Source organism: Pocillopora verrucosa, chromosome 11 (genome assembly GCF_036669915.1).
Source record: "Pocillopora verrucosa isolate sample1 chromosome 11, ASM3666991v2, whole genome shotgun sequence".
Taxonomy (NCBI): Eukaryota; Metazoa; Cnidaria; class Anthozoa; order Scleractinia; family Pocilloporidae; genus Pocillopora; species Pocillopora verrucosa.
The window spans coordinates 15,656,582-15,678,181 of record NC_089322.1 but is presented as its reverse complement, the minus strand read 5'-3'; the positions used below and the strand labels follow the sequence as shown (position 1 = coordinate 15,678,181).

Here is a 21,600-nt window from a genome sequence, read left to right as displayed (position 1 = left end):
AATGGACATGCAACCTATTTTTCTGTGGTGTCCACTTTTGAGAATATATCTTTTCGGCAGACATTTCTACCAACGGACATTTTTTCCAATTCCCGAGGATTTTCGCTTACGAGAGAGTTGACTGTATTTGAATTTGATGTCTTGTGTCACTCGGCGCTGCCTCCACCAACTACTGCGCTCGACGTTAGGAGAACGCGTACTATTCGTGTCGCTTCTGTCTGGATACTATGCAATTTCAGGATTTGGGAGGCATCTTGGACCAGCTGACAATTCGCCTCGATATCATGCGATAGCTTTGAATCCCACTGCTTAATTCAAGTCCCACAGGTTGATCTCGCTTCGGTCTGGATGCCATCCGATTTAACCTTAAACTCCCACAAGTGATCAACATGCAAAATCTCCCTTTTCATACAATATCCAGAAAACAGATAATGGCAAGCTAATCAGTTAAAAGTTGTTCTCTTAATTTAACACCAAATTCTTGTAACTAATTTAAAAGGAAATGTGAAGTAGCTACAGGGGAGAATAAACGATCAGATCTTGGGATTTAAAGAATGAAGGTTGAGACAGCGGTCAAACTGCGGGTATGCGGGAGGGGATCAATTCTGGCTTGCTGCGCGCAAAATTTCAAAGGAAAACATAAGAAACAACCACTTTCGCGGAAAAGTTGCGAAATAATATAAGAACGTTCATAGGAATCTGTGTAAGGAAACAAAAGTGGGGAAAAGGGAAACTCCCAGACTTTTCGAAGCTTCTTAGGCTATCCTGTCGATTTGCCATTCTTTTTTGAGCTTTACCAAACAAGTTCCACGCTTGTTAAAATCCCTGACTTACTGGCTTGTCTTTGTTTGTAACTTGTGTGAGAAAACCTGGTTCTGACAGCCTGAAAGCAAGTGATCTGGTCATTAAAATGTTCACATATGCGTGGACTTTGACTGCTGTGCTATCCTGGATTAGCTGACCACTCGCCTCGATTCCATGAGAGGGACTCGTTTCCATGTGATAGCCAACTACGTGGACAATCCCTTAAATAGAAAATAATTCTTTCAAAAAGACTACAAAGTTATACAAGTTTCTTGTTGAATTGAAACTAGTGAACTTCTGTAAGACACAATATAACCGTCTGTTAATTTTAATCTACCATTCGTTTTGGCCATCACCATCGAATAAAGTCCATTAAAAGATGTTAAATTATCGAAGCTTACTTAGTAAATTTTACTATCAATGAGTTGATAATACCAAATTAATCTATTTAACTCTCCCACCGACGCAGCACCACAGTTTCTTAGGAAAGTTACCTGTTTTTATCGAACCTTATTGCTGTGTTCGGCTTTGACACTGCCTGAAAGCACCCCACAAGTTAAATTTCCCTGAATATTTCTGGGCAATATAATACAATTACTGAATATCATTTTACCAGAGACCGAACGTACTTTTCCAATCCATGATTACTACCAGTTTGCTAAAAGAAAATTTTATGATTGATTCTTTGTCTCAATTTCGTCAACGTTTGGCACTGCAAACTGACTTATTAAAAAAAAAAAGATCTTGAAGTCTTTGAGATTCCGTTATGGTTTGGTTGAAATCACAAGCTCTGTAACTCACGCCTCTCGAGACCTCTCGAGGTCTCCTCGCCTATTAACGCTGTAAATAAATTTTTGTATCGTGTAAATAAGGTAAATAAAGATGATAATGATGATAATGATGAAGAAGTATGCATTGTACAAATTTTTTTCCTTTACGAGGAAACAGAATGCAACCCAATGAAGATACTACAATCGCTGGAAAAAAGATATTAAAAGAGTACATGTTTTTTTTTCGTTTTTTTCGCAAGGTAAATTTCAATCCACTGTAACTAATTTTCTGACTTCCTTTGATTCTATTTCAGCCAACAAGCTTGGCAAACCATTCAGCATTCTTGATGGTTTGAAGCCAGTCTTACCGAGTGATGATAATATCAGTCCACTGTTTTACCCTGTGGAAAAGTCCACGTTGTTAAAAAACGTACGACATCAAACCACCGAGAGTGACATCACATATTTCGGTGACTTTATCCAGGTGACCTACCATCCAGATGAAAAGGATTTGATCAAACAATTCTTCGCCATTTGGCGTTTTGAGGACGAGATCCGTGATGCGGCAGCATTTACCCATCAACCGAGGTCAACTAACATGGATTCCTATGCCCAACTCCTTGGGATAACTCCTAGCAACATGGTGGGGAAATCTTACGTTCTGGCACGTTATTGGAAAAGAATAAGCACTAACATCATCACCAATTCAGAATTTTCAAATCTTGACTCAACCTCCGTTTCCTCAGATGCGACAAGTGACGAAATAACAGCTCTTTTTTCAAAATACGGTACACATTACGTTTCCGGTTATGAGATGGGAGACTTTATTTACCAAGTATTTGTGTACGACCAAGAAATCGGTTCCGAGAAAGTCAGTAAATTCTTTCCCTTCGAAGATACTTCATTCAGCTTTGGTCCCAGAGGTTACTCTTTCCGCCCGTTTACCCAGCCAAGAGATGGCGAACAGGGGTATACTCTTGAAGCAGGAAAGATTTTGGCGGCGAGCGGTGATATGGCTTTGAAGAATATCCTACCGAAACTGAAGGACGATGTCTACAAAGTGAAGGAGAGCATCTTTATGTTTTTAGTAACACAAAAAAGGATCTTGAAGTCTTTGAGATTCCGTTATGGTTACTTGAATTTGGTTGAAATCACAAGCTCTGTAACTCACGCCTCTCTTTCACGCCTCTCTCTCTAAAATTGTTTTTCTTCTAGCTTTTACTGATGATAATCTAGCGTTTCCACATCATCCGATTGTGAAAATGTAGGTTTATTAGAAAAAAACAAAGAGCCAGGTGCCAGACGGGAATTTACAGGCGAGTGATTGAAGGGGGTAAGTGGTACTATACTGGTGGAGGTCTTGCAAGAAAGCTGAATAAAGGGCGCAACTTGCTGCGTGGGTGGAAGAGCATAGCAGGTTAATTTAGTTTTTTTTAACTGAGTTGATAATGTAAATTGGCCACCGTAAAGAGTTTCAAAGCTGACGTTTCGGGTGTCAGCCCTTCATCAGAGCGAAAGAAATTTCAACTTTGAAACAGTTAACGGTGGCCAATTTACGTTATCAACACAGTTAAAAGAAACTAAATTAACCTGCTATGCTCTTCCACCCACGCAGCAAGTTACGCCCTTTATTCAGCTTTCTTTCCCCGTATTTAGAGCGTTAACCCTTCGTCCGAGCCAATAGTAGAATACGAGACGTCAGCTTCAGAAACTCGCTATGGCAGCTAATTTACGTCGGTTGATAAAACCAAACTTCAGGAAATACGAGCGATAAGTACTCTGATTTCATTATTTGTCACTGGGGACAAGACAAATATGAGATTATTCTAGTTTCAAGACAGTTATTCAAGTTATCTTTCTCTACGTGCTTGATATTAAAATTTGATTGACAACTGTTAGCAAACTAATCATGAAACCATCAAACTCGTTCGAGGTTGTGAAATCCAAGGTGACTACGGTCAGCAAATTAAGTCTCCAATACTCTCTTCTTTTGGCGCGGTGAGATGTCAAAAAAGTTACAGCCAACTAAAGCTTTGAAAGATACAGTACTTAATTGTTGGGCCTATTTCCCAGAAGCCTGGCTCAATTATTTTTTTTAATTGTTATCTGGAAGAGTTCGCAATTCCAACAGAACATTAGTGAAGACCTGTTATGGGTCTCTTCTAGAGCATCTTTTCAGACCATCAAAGTTCATTTTTTATTTATTCTGTGGAAATATGTCAAACGAAGGGGGAGAGTGAAAAGGCGGAAGCTTATAATCAAAACCAATCCTGTCTGTTGTGATGGTATATGAAACAGAATTCCTATTTCGGGTCCCTCTTTTTTTTTCAAACCTTTTTTTTTTACGATAAGCTCAAATAGAAAATAGTACTCAGAGATAGTTGGATGTACTGTATGCAAAATATTCGTCGACATATTTGCAGGGGTGAGTGACAGGAAACCACTGACTGGTTTAAAGACGATACAAAATCGCAAAGTTTCGATTATTCCATATTGTACAATTGCAATTGTAGTGGTTAAAATTGAGGCAGAACACCGATTTCTCGAGCCCACGGTATCTCGAAACTTTCATTAATTTCAACCAAAACAGTCTCATCGATATTTATAATTCATTTGTCAACTTTATCTCGTGATTCACGACTCTTTAGTTTTTAACAAGAAAAATTCAAGATTCCTTCTAATTTAACCGCTCTGATTCATGATTCATGATTCCGCTTCCTCCCCCGAAAAATTGGCCTCCCTCGCTCAGAACTGTAGATCTGTAAATCTGATTCAAACCAATTTCCTTTTGTCCAGAATAGCCGTAACATCGTGCGAAACGCGACGTGAATCTGCCATACCATGTTGTTCCCAGTGTCTGAAACCTGTCGAATGCCCGATGGATCTTTTCTTGTGGCTCCGGTGAAACTCAGTTGTACCTGCTTTAAATTAGTTTCCTTGAGATCTTGTCAATCAAATGTTTTCCACAAGCCAGGCGGTGGTCACGAAAAAGAGAAGCTATTCTGGAAGAAGGTCGATGAATTTTATATTGGAATGAAGACAAAAAATCAAATATTCGGACATATGTCAAATAAAATTTATATTACGAGGAACAGTTTATGACCTATTTTTTTCTTTGCCTTCACTATCTTGTTCAGGCCATGACACAAATACCCCATTATGATTTGTTTAAAACGAAACAATGGTTAGAGACCCGGAGGAAAGCCTTTAAGAGAGGCCATAAACAAATCAAAATGAGTTATTAAGTGTATCATGATACTGAAATCTGTTTAAAGACCCTAAGTCTAAAAAGTCTTGTTCATTGAACCAACGACGATGTGAGACTGTAAATATCAATACAGCGACGCCCTTAAAGCGAACTTTGTGTGTTAAAAACGCTTGCTCTTGTTCATACTGTGGGAGTTCATGTTCTTCGTTTTTTTTTTCTGCTTCTCTTGCCGCGCTTTCAGTGATTCGAAAGTTTTTTTTCACTTGATTATGAAACAATAACAGCCCAAACAATTTTTCTGGTTAAATTTTAATGGTTCAGCCTGTTACAAAGTAAATGAAAGAAAAAAGAAAAATTGGAAAATTTTCAAAAGGTATAAAAAGTAGAGAACAACCGAATATGCAAGCACCGAGTCTGCGTTTAGGAAATCTGATAGGATCGATTAATTTTCACAACAAAATATCTTCCAGACGTAAACATCAACCCGTGCAAAAAAACAATTGAAATTTCAACAACTCGAAGGAAGATCAATTATTTAAACTGTACTGTTTTTACGATTTCTTGCAACGGGTCAGTCATCATCAAGCGCCCTAATCAGTGATCCGTGAAAAGTGGTGATGTAATCTTAATAAAACCCACGCACACAAATTTTATGAACTCTAAGGCGAGGTCTCCTCCTCACAGTGCCTTGACTCTTAAAGCGAGAGCAGCAAGGGTAACGTTAAAACATAACTTCATATTCTTAGAATAACTTCACAATATTACTTTTCATGACATTTGTTTTATTTTACAGAAGACTCAGCGAAAACAGCCCAAGAACGGTTTACCGAGTAATAGATTTTTCAAGTTTCATTTACTAACGAGTGGCCGGTAACAAAGAGATCCCCTAACAAAAGGTAAGTAACTAAAAAACACGTACAACAAAATAGCTTCAAGTCTTAACAACAAATGATGATAGATAAAGCCGAATCTGTGCTCAGGTGGGAAAGTGCTTGAGGGGTTTTAGCATCTGATACTCGCAAAAATTCCCTTAAAAATAGAGACCCCTAAGAGTGACTAGCATCTAATTTCTCCTTACAAAATCACGCCAGGATTAAACATTATGGTAACGAGAATAAAGGAAATGATCACAAACTTAAAGAGCTCTTGATTGTTGAACAAATTCTTCTTGTCAGCACTTATGGAAATGTAGAAAAAACAGTATGGGGAATATGCATACTGATGTTAGGAATCGAAGTAATGAGTTAAGAGAAGCAGAAGAGAGAAATAAGCCTCAGAGGTTGCTTTCAAATGAACAGCATCGGAAACGCGCGGAGTGGGAAGAGAATAAAAAATGTTGCCAAGGAAGTGATTAGCAATTTTTCAAGTCACAACTTATCGCCTTAGCTCTTCAAAGAGGAAACTGGATTGAAAGACCGAAAAAGGCGTCGACCATTTGCGCGAGTGGTTCCAACTTTTCCTTACAATAGATTTTAATAATTAATAGATTTTGTTGTCGTATAAAACCTTCGTAGATGTAAAAGGATTATTGTGTCTTCTCATCATTTCACCCTAACATAACTGCGATATTTGCTAATCATCATTAGATTTAGCGCAACTTAGTTTCTTTTCTTAATTTTTTTCAGGTTAGTCGCACGTTGTTTAAATGTTGTATTTTGAAATTTTGCATTTACTTTTTGAGTTTCAGGCGCTTTACTGTCGGAGGGTGTTTACGAAACATGGCTGTAGCCGTCACTTTCGTTTTTCTTGCTGTGCTACAGGGAATTCAAGGTGAGAACTCTTAAGCAACAATACTATTAATTCACAATAACGAACACGCGGGATGTCGAGAAAACACGGTCACGCTTTGCAAGCTCTTCGAGTGCTTTCCCAACACTCACGACTCTAATGGGTTTACCGTGTTAAAGAAGCGGAGAAAATGTGTTTCATTACCCCTAAAGCATAACTGTAAACGCGTTTTACCCGAGAGAATAATTAATTCATCGTCTACTTTGTGATCAAGTCGCTGAGTTTTAGCAAACACAATCAGAAGAGGGACGTAAAAACCAATCAAAGCGCTCGAGAGAGAATGAACAACAAAGAACGACAATGAGTGAATTTATGGATTTCATAAGACTTTCAGGAAAATTCTTGAACGAAATGCCTATAAATTCATTGTGATCGATTCCTTGAAACGAAGAAAATAGGAACTTTTGTTTCTGTGACAGAGGTCTTGAGAAATTGTGGTTTTTTACTTTTACTGCGTGTTTAATTTAAAGTTTACAACGCTATCCTTTTAGTTCAACCACATACTTGCAATCTTATCAATCTTCTTGGTAACTGAATAATTGTTTCCCCAAATCGTTTAATTTTTAATTTGTACTCGTTTTTGTTGCGGGATTTCATACCATTATAGGATTTACAGTGGTGTGTAGACTTTAACAATAAATTAGTCGACCACTCAGATGAAGCGTGTTATGTAAAGTTGCGTTATAAAATGCTGTTCTTCATTTACATCATCACTGCGCATAGGCATCACACAACGACAATTCCATCCTAACAGTATGCAAAAAGTTTGTGACCATCGACGTAAATAAACGGCCTAGCCCACCACGAGCGCCCATAGCACAGTGTTATAACATCCCAACTACTGATTGGATGGTCGTCGGTGTAGTGTATTAGGACAGCAGTAGTTCGCATATGTATCCGGGAACTTAACGTGTGTGCGAGAGCGAGAAAGTGAGGAGTGATGCACGTACTTCGTGTGTTCGGAATACATATTTTAGAGCTTTAATCAAAAGGGCTTCCTTGCCAAACGAATTAAAAAAAAACCACTGTACCTTGCTCAATTTTTAATAGGAACTTAAATACGTTTTTAAGTGTTTTATCTTCGTTTAGTTTAGACGAGTTAAAGAGTTATGGCGTCCTCAAGTTTAAATGGCATTTAAATATGCTTTTTAAGATTCGTTGCATTTACGTACAGATTAAAGCGCCGCTGACAATATACCGAGGGCGCAGTTTCCCACGCCATGTGCATTGCTTAAGCGTTACTTGCAGTTTTTTTTTTGCCGTTTTTGCCGAGTTAGTTTAAGCGAAGAATTTTTAGGCTGGGTAAGAAGCAACAACTTCGAATCTTCGCAAGATAGATCCTCATTTGTCATTCGTTGTGATTATCCTGTACATGAATACAAGGAACCTGGACGCATAGAAGTTGTTGTTTCGTATTTATTTTGCCAAGCGTAACTGGCCCCAACACGCTTTAATTAGCACTTTTGAAATAAATTTTTGCTGATTTGATTTAATGGATGTTTATTTTTAGATATTTTTGGTTTACTTATTCTTCAGAGGACCCCCATAAAAACCACTTAAAGTGATGCCAACCACTTCGAGTGATGGAGGTCTCCTCTTAAAATTTGTATTACATTATTATTATTATTATTATTATTGTCATTATTATCATCATTATTAATATCATTTGTATTATCGTTATGATAAGGTCCAATTCTTGTTTCCTCTTCGAGATTTATTCCAATTTCCTTTTCTTTTCTACAACTTGAATTAACTTGATTTCAATACGTTTTAAATCGCCAAATTCATATTTTATTATAAAAATAACTTATTTCCCCCATTGCCCCTCAATCTTCTTGTAACGAATAGCCAAATTCGCTACTCTGACACAAGAACAGCCAGTAATTATCGAACCCATTTATGCCATACAAATCTCAAGTAATTTGCAATTCTCTACCAAGGTCCTAAAATTTGGAACTCTCTTCCTGTTTCAGTAACTTGTTCGTCAAACCTGTTTGGCTTTAAGACAAAAATGCCAGATTTTTTATTTAAATAATCTCTGAATTGGCCTAGCCGCACATTCGCAGCGCTTTTTCTTTCCTTTATTTATTATTGTAAGTGAGGTGGCTCTCCCAAAAGCCCGGTAGCTTCCTGGGTCTCCTCGCCTATTAACGCTGTAAATAAATTTTTGTATTGTGTAAATAAGGTAAATAAAGATGATAATGATGATAATGATGAAGAGGTATGCATTGTACAAATTTTTTTCCTTTACGAGGAAACAGAATGCAACCCAATGAAGATACTACAATAGCTGGGAAAAAGATATTAAAAGAGTACATGTTTTTTTTTCGTTTTTTTCGCAAGGTAAATTTCAATCCACTGTAACTAATTTTCTGACTTCCTTTGATTCCATTTCAGCCAACAAGCTTGGCAAACCATTCAGCATTCTTGATGGTTTGAAGCCAGTCTTACCGAGTGATGATAATATCAGTCCACTGTTTTACCCTGTGGAAAAGTCCACGTTGTTAAAAAACGTACAGCATCAAACCACCAAGAGTGACATCACATATTTCGGTGACTTTATCCAGGTGACCTACCATCCAGATGAAAAGGATTTGATCAAACAATTCTTCGCCATTTGGCGTTTTGAGGACGAGATCCGTGACGCGGCAGCATTTACCTATCAACCGAGGTCAACTAACATGGATTCCTATGCCCAACTCCTTGGGATAACTCCTAGCAACATGGTGGGGAAATCTTACGTTCTGGCACGTTATTGGAAAAGAATAAGCACTAACATCATCACCAATTCAGAATTTTCAAATCTTGACTCAACCTCCGTTTCCTCAGATGCGACAAGTGACGAGATAACAGCTCTTTTTTCAAAATACGGTACACATTACGTTTCCAGTTATGAGATGGGAGACTTTATTTACCAAGTATTTGTGTACGACCAAGAAATCGGTTCCGAGAAAGTCCGTAAATTCTTTCCCTTCGAAGATACTTCATTCAGCTTTGGTCCCAGAGGTTACTCTTTCCGCCCGTTTACCCAGCCAAGAGATGGCGAACAGGGGTTTACTCTTGAAGCAGGAAAGATTTTGGCGGCGAGCGGTGATATGGCTTTGAAGAATATCCTACCGAAACTGAAGGACGATGTCTACAAAGTGAAGGAGAGCATCTTTATGTTTTTAGTAACACAAGCTTACCAGGACACTGACAACCTCACAACATTAATCCCAATGAGCCTTTCCTTCAAAGGGATTATCAACACACTCTTCACGGCAGAATCACCTTCTAAGTCGAAGTGGAACGATGTACTATCTGCGACAATTTTCCAGAAATTTGGGGCAGCCAGTCACCCTAACTTTCCTCTGCTCATAGACCCTAATGTTGCTGGTTTTTATGGAAGTTTCAACCCGGATCTTGTCACATCCACTGCTACTAACTACGTCACCATAAGCCAAATGAGCTTTAAGCTGGATGATTTAGTCATTTCAGACCCTAAGTTCGTCACACATTTATTCATCTTTGCAGATGTCTTACAAATCAGCGCAACTGCCAAGCTGATGCTTCCCGGCTCAAAACAGATTTATCTTGTGTGCCGAGAGTTCTTAGCTTTATCCTCTGGTAACAAGGTCCCAGAAATAATTGTTGGATCCCATGAAAATTCTGAGCCTGTCGTTAAAATATTTGCCAAAACCTTTCGTGGAATATTGAAGCTCACCCAAACCAAGACCGGCACACATAACACTTACGCAAACGACTACGTATACAAGACTTTGGAAGACCAATCCAACCAATTTACAGTCAAAGTCGACAATACCAAGAAACTGCTCTACCCCGATAAGAAAACTGCAGCGGAACTGTACGACAGTGATGGAAAATCTCATGAAGCAAGGTGGGTCTACCAAAGCTTTGTGAACAGCTTAGAGCTAGCTGTGACTAGCGTACAAAGCATTTTGGCTGTCCGTTCCTCACCCAGTTTAGTTAATAGTGCGGGGAAAACAGCTGGCGAAAGTTTGAATTGGATTATAGAGACCCTTACGAAATCTTCACCCTTATCCCCCGACCTTGAAATGGTCCTTGGTCGTGCATTACTCTTAAGTAAGACCCAGCTGACAGAATACGCCAAGTCAAGACTCATTGTTCCTAGATTAACCTTCCTTCAATACAAACCGCTCTACGATAAACTACTGACAGCCGTTGCCAACTACGAAACCACCTACAAAACAGTCTCCACCGAAATACAACGCCGCAAACAGCTGGAGAAAATAACCACTTCTTTGCAAGAACTCAACGAAAATGTCAAAAGCTCTGGTACTTTCTTGGTCGCACAAGCTGAAGTGAATGCCAAGTACCAAGATGATGTTGCTAAAACTCAGCAAGCTCTCCATGACTTGGAGAAGGATCAAATCAGCCGTAAGGAGGCTGAAGCACAGTCGTTACTTCAGGAGATAATAAAAATACAAGACGAGGTCGAAAAGAAAGGAAAAGCGTTGGCTGCGGCAGTCCAACAGTACCTAACAGAGCAAATAATCTCAGCCATTTTCACTGTTGCTGAAGTCATCGGGTCGCTGTTTACCGGGGGCGTCGGCCTGGCAAATATCGATAAGAAACTGACAGGTATTATACGCATTGCGGAAAAGCTAAAGAATGTTGTCCAAATTATTGAGCAGGTTAATAAGCTTTATGCACTCGGCAGAAATATGAGGAATGATATTGGTACGGTCAACCGAGCCTTAGGTAACATTCCAAGTTCATCTATCAGTAAAGATAGTTTCCCATCAATGCAGGATTGGGAAGATTTTGAAAATGATGTCGTGTCGTATACAAGTACGTCGGGCTTTTTACCAGAACAGGTGGCTGGGGAGGCGTTGGATTTTCAGCGTGAGGCAAAACGTTTATCATCGAGGGGCAAGAGATACGTAAACATTGCTGCGAACGTAGCCGAAAGAAAATACAAACAAATACAAATTGAAATGCAGCGAGATCTTGCCAAGAGACAGAGCACTCGTTTAAGAAAACTCAAGACAACATTGACGCAAACAGACCTCTCGGATAACGATGCTAAAACTACTGATCTTTTCGAAATCGGTAACATTATCAAAATGAAGGAGAATCAAGTACGTTCACAGCTCATCCAAACGTTTGTCACCATGGATGCCGCTTTGCAGTACCACTATCTTCAAAACCCAACGCTGGTAACAAGCTACGACACCATGGCCATTCAGGCAGCGGCCATTCGTCAGGTGCAATCGTCTATTTTAGCATTGGAAAATTTTCCCACAAGCCCTGTGAACCTAAAAGAGCCCATAAGATTCCCAGTTTCTAATGTGCCCGTCAAAGCTTTGCTATCTGAAGAAGGATACGCAATTAGAATTCCACTGACCTCTCTTCCTTTCCATGAGTATGTGCGAGTCCGTGTTGTGAAAATAGAAGTAAAAGCAGACAATATTGCACAGTCTAAAGATGACACTGCATATGTTCAAGCCACTGCTTTGGGTGACTCATTCGAAGACAGAGACCTTGATCGTAATCCCAAGTCCTTTACAAGCACACCCACTGAATATCGCTTTGTCTATAACATTAAAACGGGAAACCCAGTCGTGGAAGTCAACCCATCTCCAGACTTCGCTAACAAGTTTATAAAAATGACTCCTTTTGACACTTGGATCTTCCGTTTTCCAAAAGTTACCACCAACCAAGGAATCCAGTTCTCGACAGCCCTTACTACTCTCAGGATCAAATTCTTCGTGAATGTCATCTTCCACCCCCCAAAATCCACCAACAACGATCAACAGTTCGAGCGTCACCTCTCCGACGACGTGTTAGGAAGCAAAGAAAAGCTTCTCCAAGATTTGAGCGGTCGCTCATTGGTTCGTGAATGGGATGCCATTATGGCAGTAAGCGCCGAGCGCGTGAATCAACTTTGGAAGAATCAGTACGACAGTAAAACCAACGCTGGATTCGTTAAGAATATAGCAACCGAAAGATCTTTAGTCCAAGATACCAGAGGATCCAAACTCGAAGCTAGAATCATAATGGATGTCGGTCCACCCGTTATTCAGTTTATTAGAAACAACCAAAACAGGGCAACTCTGAAAATCAAAATCAAAAAGGCGACCGTGGAGTACTGGGAGTTCATTAAGAGAAGTGAAGACAAGTATAATTACAATGAAACTGCAGCAGTTACAGACAAAACTGAGATAACTGGCACCATGAACTTACTTAAACTGGAGGGATCGCTCACAAAAGGCAAAGTAGTACTTGATCTAAGTGACGGTGTTTTCGATGTCATAAAGTTACCTTTGACTGACACCCTGAAAGCAAACATCAAAACACAAATAGAGGTGTACTTTAACACCAAGTTAAAATCAGAGAATTACGAATTGGCTCGAATAACTTACGAAGATAAGCTCACACCAGCCGGTCTTGTGCCAGACAAGTTCTACCTTGCCACGGGTGGATTCGAAACTGCCACTTCCGGCTACGGGACATTGTATATCTTTTTTAAAACACGTTCGGCAAAATCGATTGTAACAGATCAAACGAAAAAGGACTTTAACGACCCGCTTTCGATTGACCAGAAAATTATTCCCAATACATTTGAAGTTGCCTTGTTCATCAGTAATAGAGTGATCTTTGACGATATCATAAGAGAAGACATCAAAAAGAAATTCAAGTTTGGTGCCCACACAGAAGTTCTTCCAGGTCAATCGATATCACCAAATCAGCAAGCCTTGTACGTAAAGGGAGACGATGGTGCATCTCACAGTATTTATATGACTCTTAAATTTGATCGATATGCAGGGACATACCCTTATACCTTCGTTATGCCAGGAAACACCCTCACAGTTAAACCTTTAAGCAATGGGCAGAAACTTCAAGTGCACTGGATCAACAACAACTTGCAGTTATCCATCCCATACGTCACTCATCATTGTCCTGGGCGATTGTCAAGCTGTTATGACGAGACTAATTATAAGTCAGTTACCTTCAGCACCAATTACGTGAGAACCTTCAAGGCCTCCATTGACAACGAATTGACGATATCGTATACAGAAGAGTCCAAATCTGGATCCGCAAGTAGCGTATATCATTGGACTGATTTTTTCCGGGCCCAAACCTACACAACTGCGAGGAACACGATCACCAGCAATGTGGGCAACTACTTGTCAGGTCTGCAGTTCAACTTTCGAAGCATATCTGCATTTGCGCTCACTCAGGTTCTCTTCCCAAGCCAGAAAGTGTTTGTCTTGACGGAGGTCTACATTCCAGGCGACATGGTTATCCTTGGCACTGTTAATACCAAACCCACGGAAGCCTCCAAGTGATCAACAACAAGCTGAATTATGAAAATGTGAGCGAAAGGTAGTTTTCGTTATGGTTTTCAGTTCAAAAACCAAAGGTGCAAACTTAAGTTATTATCAGTTATCCAGAATAAAGGAGATAAACTGATCCCACGTTTGTGGTTTGATTTAAATTGTTCCTTTAAATTTCTGATTCATAAAAGAGAGCAGTGGGATAATTAATCGAGAAGGGGAGTCAAGTTATAGCAACAGAGGAGGGAGAGCACAACCGCAACGTCGATAAAAAAAGATTTCAAGGATTACAACAATAAATACGCTCGTAGTGCAGTTTTGCTCGAAGTCTTATAGCACTATGGAAGTTCGATAGATCTGTGTGAATTTTGACACAAAAATTGTATTGTAAAGATATACATATACGAGTCTAAAATCCTGACGCCCATAACATCTAGGATCTGGCCGACCAACCCCAAAAATTTCCAATTTTTTGGGGAAAAACTAGAATATGGGACTCTCGATACGAAAATCTGTGTACAGATAGCTTCAAAATATGGTGGCTTCCGTTGCCAATTAAATCGAAGATGGCGGCCACAAATTTCGTTGAGAAAATACTGAGCACTCGCTCGCCAAAATTACGCCTGCTCTGCACGCTATATTAAACTGAAAATACAGCTACTGCGAACTAGGAAACCGGGATATCAATTAACCTAGGACTTAACCCCTTAACTCCCAAGATCTCATTGGTAATTCTTCTGACTGTCTGCCAAACGATTCTCATTATGTTTCTTTGGAGAATTTGGTATGGGATGAATTAGCAATATAATCCCATAACTGACATTTTTCTTTATTCTCATCACTTGTGTGTGTAATATTGTCTAGATATAATGAGGAGAAATTCTGTCTTAGTCATTCTCAGGAATTAAAGGGTTAAACGTCCATAACCTCGGCTACCACATTGAAACTCGAATGATCATCTTTTGGATCAAGATCAGTATCTGGGCAACTGCCCACCTACCCCTCCCCTAACTCAAAAACAGTCAATTGATAACAAGTTTGGGTTAATGTTGGATTAGGGGAGGGGTAGGTGGGCAGTTGCTTAGATACTGATATTGATATCATCTTTCTTTCATTTCATGAACCTCAAGCTCAAACTTCCCATGTGATTAGGATCAGGGTTGGGTTGTTAAAGCTGGGCTAAGATAACCCAGGATTAATGCAAGATCTGATTTCAGATTTTTAAGCTTTAAAAGAAAATTCAATCAAATTATTTTTGTCTAGAATATGATTACTAGATACTTTAAAAAAAAAAAAAACAAAAAAGGCTTTTGAATTTAGGAATAAAGGAACCCAGATTAAAATTTAACCTTGGGTAATTGCTAATCAGCCTTCAAACAACTGGGTGCTGGGCTTAAACCCTAATGCTTGGCAACCAGACTCAAACGTTCCATATGAACAGCTAGAAGCCAAAATTTTTCTTGCTATGCTGAATCTAGTATGGTCACCAGGCTAATATTATGAGGCCATTTAACCCTATCACTCCCAAGATTTCAGTATCAATTCTCCTTACTGTCTCTCTTGCATTTCTTTAATCTAAGCTCTGAGAATTTGTTTTAGAATTAAAGAATATTCCCTTGCTGATTACTGGTTTATTTTTGCCATTGTTTGAAGATGATAGTATATTGAGATTTCTTGGAAAAATTATTTCTTTATCTCTCCTGGGGGTGAAAAAGTTAAAAAATTCATAATTAAGTCAGATTATTTATTTCCATGATGCGATTATTTGATGTTTTTCCCAGGAATGATTCACCCTCTAAGGAAAGGAGTTATCTGATGTAGTTAATTTATTACCTTTTTCAATAACAATAAGGAAAAAAGAGAGGAAGAAAAAGTGGCTATATATTTTGATAAAACTGCACCTTAACCCTTAAACTCCCATGAGTGACCAAGGCAGAATTTCTCCTTACAATATCAATACAATACCAACCAGATAAGTGATGAGAATAAAGTAAAATATCAATATCGGGATAATTAGTTGATGCAATACTGAATTCTCTGAACTAACATTATAAGAATTGTATGGTTAACAGTAAGGAGAATTAAAAATTGAATCTGGGAGTTAAAGGGTCAAGGATCTGATATCAAACAAGGGGTGGTCCATAAATTCTCAATGTGAGGTGTCCAAATTTCACCTCTGAAAACCCAGGATTTTTTTGTTACTCTAAAATTTAAAGAGCAAGGAAATATTTCAATAAAAGTAAATTTGAAATATTTCATACTGAGTTGTAATTTGTGACCCTGTTGACTTGCAAGAATCTTGAGGTTAGACAGGTGATCAAAAGACCTACAGGTTTGATAAAGCAGTGTGAGGAAGATCTAAACCTAATGAATTTATTACATTTATTTCCTTTTTCATAGTCTCTGTAAAATTCACCATTATAGGGCCACAAGTTTATTAGCTCCGGCTATTTCATGCTAACCCTCATAAAATAAAGTCTTTACTTACTTACTTACTTAATTACATGATGATGATAAATTATAAAGTACCACAACCACTTATTGCTTCACCTCTATTTTGCATTTTGAGTCCAGCATTGCAGAATTCGTTTAGGAATGAACAATTGAATAGTATGGAACACTCTGATGCAGTATCTTGGAATATATTGGGCATGAGTTGTCAAGGGGATTATACTTCATGTAAGGGGTGCATGTATGACGAGATATGAAGTGCTTTTCGAAATCAACACAACTAGGAAGAATAAATTATACAAAATACAAAATTATCCATAACACACCAGTCAAAGTAAACTCCTAAACCCTCTCTTCATGGTGCTTGCACACACACCGCCCCACCCGGTTTGGAGATCAACAAGTCATTCCTCGATATGACGTCAGTACCAGTGAAGCCTCGCTTCCGTTCACTAACTGGCGCCATATTTGATTTGCCGGCTATAATGTTGCAATAGTGAAAACATCGACGCTGAACACATGGATAACGGAAAAATGCTAAATCAACTTGCTTCCCTGAATGGCTTAATTCTCGCCTTGACAGCAGTGATACTCATAAAACACTCTTTTCCTCCTTTCCTAGAGAAATTGGACCCATTTCACCGGTAAGCTTTAAAATCGGATTCGATCGAGTTGTTGTTGTCATTTTAAAATCCCTAACACACTTTTCGGCTTTAAAAGAATGACTAATAAGCAAATCATGATTGCACTGAATGATTTTATTGTACAAAGCTCAGTCAAATCATTCTAGAACTTACTGATTAATTTTGACGAAACGCTCTTACATGTGTCCTGATCATTATCTGACGCTCGTCGTTCACAAGTGACAGTTCTTTTCAGGTCTTGTCTACCTGCACTTTTGCGATCACACTCTGTGCGACGAATAAGTGTAAAATAATGGTTGTAAATAAATAACCTTACTAATTCCTACAGTTGGAACAGCAAGTGCAAGTGTAACTATTACGGTAAACGATGTCAACGAAGCTCCAAGCTTTACGCTGTCTTCGTACAGCGGTGAAATTTCAGAGAACAGCGCTCATGGAGTTGATATCATTACAATATTTGCTGTAGATCCTGATGGTAGCGATACGCTGACTTATAACCTCTCGGGCTCGGGTGAGTTAAAAAATAAAGTTGGTTATATCGACGAACTAAGATTGACACTAAAGAAAATTTGTTCAACTTGTGCGACTAGTTGTCCTTACGGCTACCGCTGCCATACGGAAGCATACCCTGTAGCAAGTTTATTGGAAATGAACAATAGCCTTTATTTGACTTGAACATGCTGAGATATTTACCCGCTGGCATCGTCTATTCCGAAGAATAGACGAGGAAAGTGGAATTACCTAGTTTCAGCTAAGACACGTGGTGACATTAGAAGTTAAACCAATCACGCACAAGCAAAAACATTTGATAGATTATTGGCTAAAAAGATCAACAATGAGGACTAATCCTTCCTTTCGTTGCTAAGGTTCGTCGCTGTTCAATGCCCTGAGCAATGGAATCATAGAGGTCGCTGGAAGCCTTGATTTCGAGACAACACCTAGTTATTCCTTGACCCTGGCGGCAACAGACTCGGGCTCTCTAACTGACACGACAGCAGTTGTCATATCAGTCGGGGATGTTAACGAGAGTCCCTCATTTGTTGGTGCGCCATATTCTTCTATTGTTCCAGAGATAAAAGAATATGGCGACTGTAGCCGCTACTGAACCAGACTTAGGTAGGTTTAACGATGACAATTCTTGTGTCCACAGTAGTCACAGCGTAGCTCGCTAAAAGAATGTTCAGGGTCTCGAAATTGCTTCTGGAGTTGGGTTCTGGTGTTGTTAACATGGAGGTACACTTGATTTGCTTTATAAAGGTTTCACCTCATTGCAATTTTGCCCTAACATTTCTCCCCCCTAAAGACGAGTTCGCTCCATCAACTTTAACAAGTTCGCCCCTTCCCCCTAAATTAGTTCGCCCCCAAATCTTCGACTCGATAACATGGCACATTGTGACTTTCTATCATTTTCTGTCATATTTAACATCAGTTGATTCAGACCTTCAGACTGTTTACGAAAGTTTTTCTGACAGCTTATTTTTATTTACTTTGCAGGAGATTCCATCACATTTTCCTTATCTGGCGCCAAAAGCTCCGACTTTACCATCCACCCTACAAGTGGAGTTGTCACCCTTAACAACGCTTTGAACTACGAATCACTCAACCTCTATTCACTCACTGTAACGGCGTTGGATGGTAACAGTTATGGCAACGGAAGCTTGAGGTCAACATCTTTAACCGTTACGGTGACCAATCGGAATGACGCACCAGTCTCTCTCAGCAATTCTTACTCGGCGACAATTGCAGAGGACGAACCTGGTGGAACAAATGTGTTGAAAACCGGCGCCTCCGACGAAGACGGACATGGAATCTTGTTTAGCTTGTCGGGAAGTTCTGATTTTGATATTCTCAACACGGGAATGATTCGTATTAAGACGGGAGTCACTTTAGATTACGAGACACAAGATAGTTATAACTTGACTGTGGAGTTTTCCGATGGTACAGCGAGTATTTCCAAGTTTGTATCTATCACCGTGCTTGACAGGAACGACGCCCCGACACTTCCGAGTTCTCCATACTCCATGAGCGTTTCCGAAGAGGTATCGATCGGCACGAGTGTCTTCGTGGCCAGCCGAGTGACCAGGATGGGGATTCGCTGGTGTATTCATTGTCCGGAGCTGGTGTGACGCATTTTACTATTGACTCTAATACGGGAATTGTAACGACCTCTCAGGCATTGAACTTCTAAGATACCATTTCTTATTTTATGACTGGTGAGTATAGATGATTTCCAAGAAAGTTCTGTTTGTATCCAAAAAGAGATTTTCTACCTCAAAAGCGGGACTGATTCATTAAACGATCGTGATGTAAACCAGCAGATTATGAAATATATCCTTCCCCTTGTGAATATATGTTATGTCTTTAAAAATTTGCTTAAACACCATGGTTGTGATCATAAATGAATGCTCAAAATCGTTATCCTGCTGTTCTACTCACTGTTCGTCTGCTGTTCTGCCAGGCACTGTCTTCGTCAGTCGATGAGGTTGGACCTGTTGACTAAGACTGGCGGTGTAAGAGACGAAACGCTGCGCTTCTCGATTAATGGTTCGACTTTGCAACCAATACTGACTCTAAATCGTACTGAAAAGCGATTGTTCATTCATTTGCAACACATTGTGTGCCTGTGCAATCCCATTCTCAGATTAACCTTTTGCAGTCTGGCAACTGCTTTATGGATTTTGTACTATTTTGTTTGGAGGTCTTTCTGTTATATACTTTTGGTTCCTTTTTAATCAGATATCACACATATGCTCTTACCTCTCCCCCATAGTACATGTTTCTGATGGAAAAGGCGGCCGCGACTCCATCAGTCTCACCATCAGTGTAAGTGATGCAAACGATGCCCCACAATTCCTTGGGGCGCCATATACGGCGGCCATTGATGAAGGGCTTTCAAGTGGATTCACCTTACTAACGGCTTCGGCAATCGATGATGACAGCGGTGATACGCTGCAGTACAGCCTTTTGGGTACCAACAACGCTGACTTTGCGATATCAAGCAGTACTGGTCTTATAAGCACTGCAAAGAGCTTAGATTATGAAACAGTGACCTCATACGCCCTCACTGTATCAGTGCAGGACGGCAAAACAACCGTAACAACTTCTTTGACAATTACTGTAAACAATAAGAACGATGCACCCGTGTTCAAGAACGCGCCTTATCTAAAAGCGGTTGATGAAAACGACGCAGGCGCACCCGTATAAATTGTGAGCTATACTGTATACTTCTTTTCATTTTTTTCTTTTTTTTTTTTTCGAGTTTCAACATTTGACGACAATAAAGAGTTTCAGTTGCTATTTTTGGATACTCAACAAAACATGTTGTTAATACCCGCTAATTAACTCTCCTGTAAGTGGACATGCAACCTATTTTTCTATGGTGTCCACTTTTGGGAATATATCTCTTCGACAGACATTTCTACCAACGGACATTTTTTCCAATTCCCGAGGATTTTCGCTTACGAGAGAGTTGACTGTATTTGAATTTGATGTCTTGTGTCACTCGGCCCTGCCTCCACCACCTACTGCGCTCGACGTTAGGAGAACGCGTACTATTCGTGTCGCTTCTGTCTGGATACTATGCAATTTCAGGATTTGGGAGGCATCTTGGACCAGCTGACAATTCGCCTCGATATCATGCGATAGCTTTGAATCCCACTGCTTAATTCAAGTCCCACAGGTTGATCTCGCTTCGGTCTGGATGCCGTCCGATTTAACCTTAAACTCCCACAAGTGATCAACATGCAAAATCTCCCTTTTCATACGATATCCAGAAAACAGATAATGGCAAGCTAATCAGTTAAAAGTTGTTCTCTTAATTTAACACCAAATTCTTGTAAATAATTTAAAAGGAAATGTGAAGTAGCTACAGGGGAGAATAAACGATCAGATCTTGGGATTTAAAGAATGAAGGTTGAGACAGCGGTCAAACTGCGGGTATGCGGGAGGGGATCAATTCTGGCTTGCTGCGCGCAAAATTTCAAAGGAAAACATAAGAAACAACCACTTTCGCGGAAAAGTTGCGAAATAATATAAGAACGTTCATAGGAATCTGTGTAAGGAAACAAAAGTGGGGAAAAGGGAAACTCCCAGACTTTTCGAAGCTTCTTAGGCTATCCTGTCGATTTGCCATTCTTTTTTGAGCTTTACCAAACAAGTTCCACGCTTGTTAAAATCCCTGACTTACTGGCTTGTCTTTGTTTGTAACTTGTGTGAGAAAACCTGGTTCTGACAGCCTGAAAGCAAGTGACCTGGTCATTAAAATGTTCACATATGCGTAGACTTTGACTGCTGTGCTATCCTGGATTAGCTGACCACTCGCCTCGATTCCATGAGAGGGACTCGTTTCCATGTGGTAGCCAATTACGTGGACAATCCCTTAAATAGAAAATAATTCTTTCAAAAAGACTACAAAGTTATGCAAGTTTCTTGTTGAATTGAAACTAGTGAACTTCTGTAAGATACAATATAACCGTCTGTTAATTTTGATCTACCATTCGTTTTGGCCATCACCATCAAATCAAGTCCATTACCCAGATGTTAAATTATCGAAGCTTACTTGGTTTACAGGCAAGTGATTGAAGGGGGTAAGTGGTACTATACTGGTGGAGGTCTTGCAAGATGACTGAATGAAG

At 39.5% G+C, this 21,600-nt stretch overlaps 1 protein-coding gene across 2 annotated transcripts; it reads left to right on the top strand.

The window, feature by feature from the left end:
- The first annotated feature begins 5,400 nt into the window (after positions 1-5,400).
- Positions 5,401-13,974, top strand: LOC131771110 (uncharacterized). Of its 2 annotated transcripts, none has more exons than XM_059086865.2 (4): positions 5,401-5,497; positions 5,576-5,678; positions 6,470-6,552; positions 8,968-13,974. In XM_059086865.2, exons 3-4 carry the CDS (start codon positions 6,501-6,503, stop codon positions 13,881-13,883), a joined length of 4,968 nt encoding a protein of 1,655 aa, XP_058942848.2. In that variant the 5' UTR covers positions 5,401-5,497; positions 5,576-5,678; positions 6,470-6,500; the 3' UTR covers positions 13,884-13,974. The 2 variants fall into 2 exon arrangements, with proteins under 2 accessions (XP_058942848.2, XP_066030675.1); XM_066174578.1 differs by having other exon boundaries at positions 6,464-6,552.
- Positions 13,975-21,600: the final 7,626 nt, after the last annotated feature.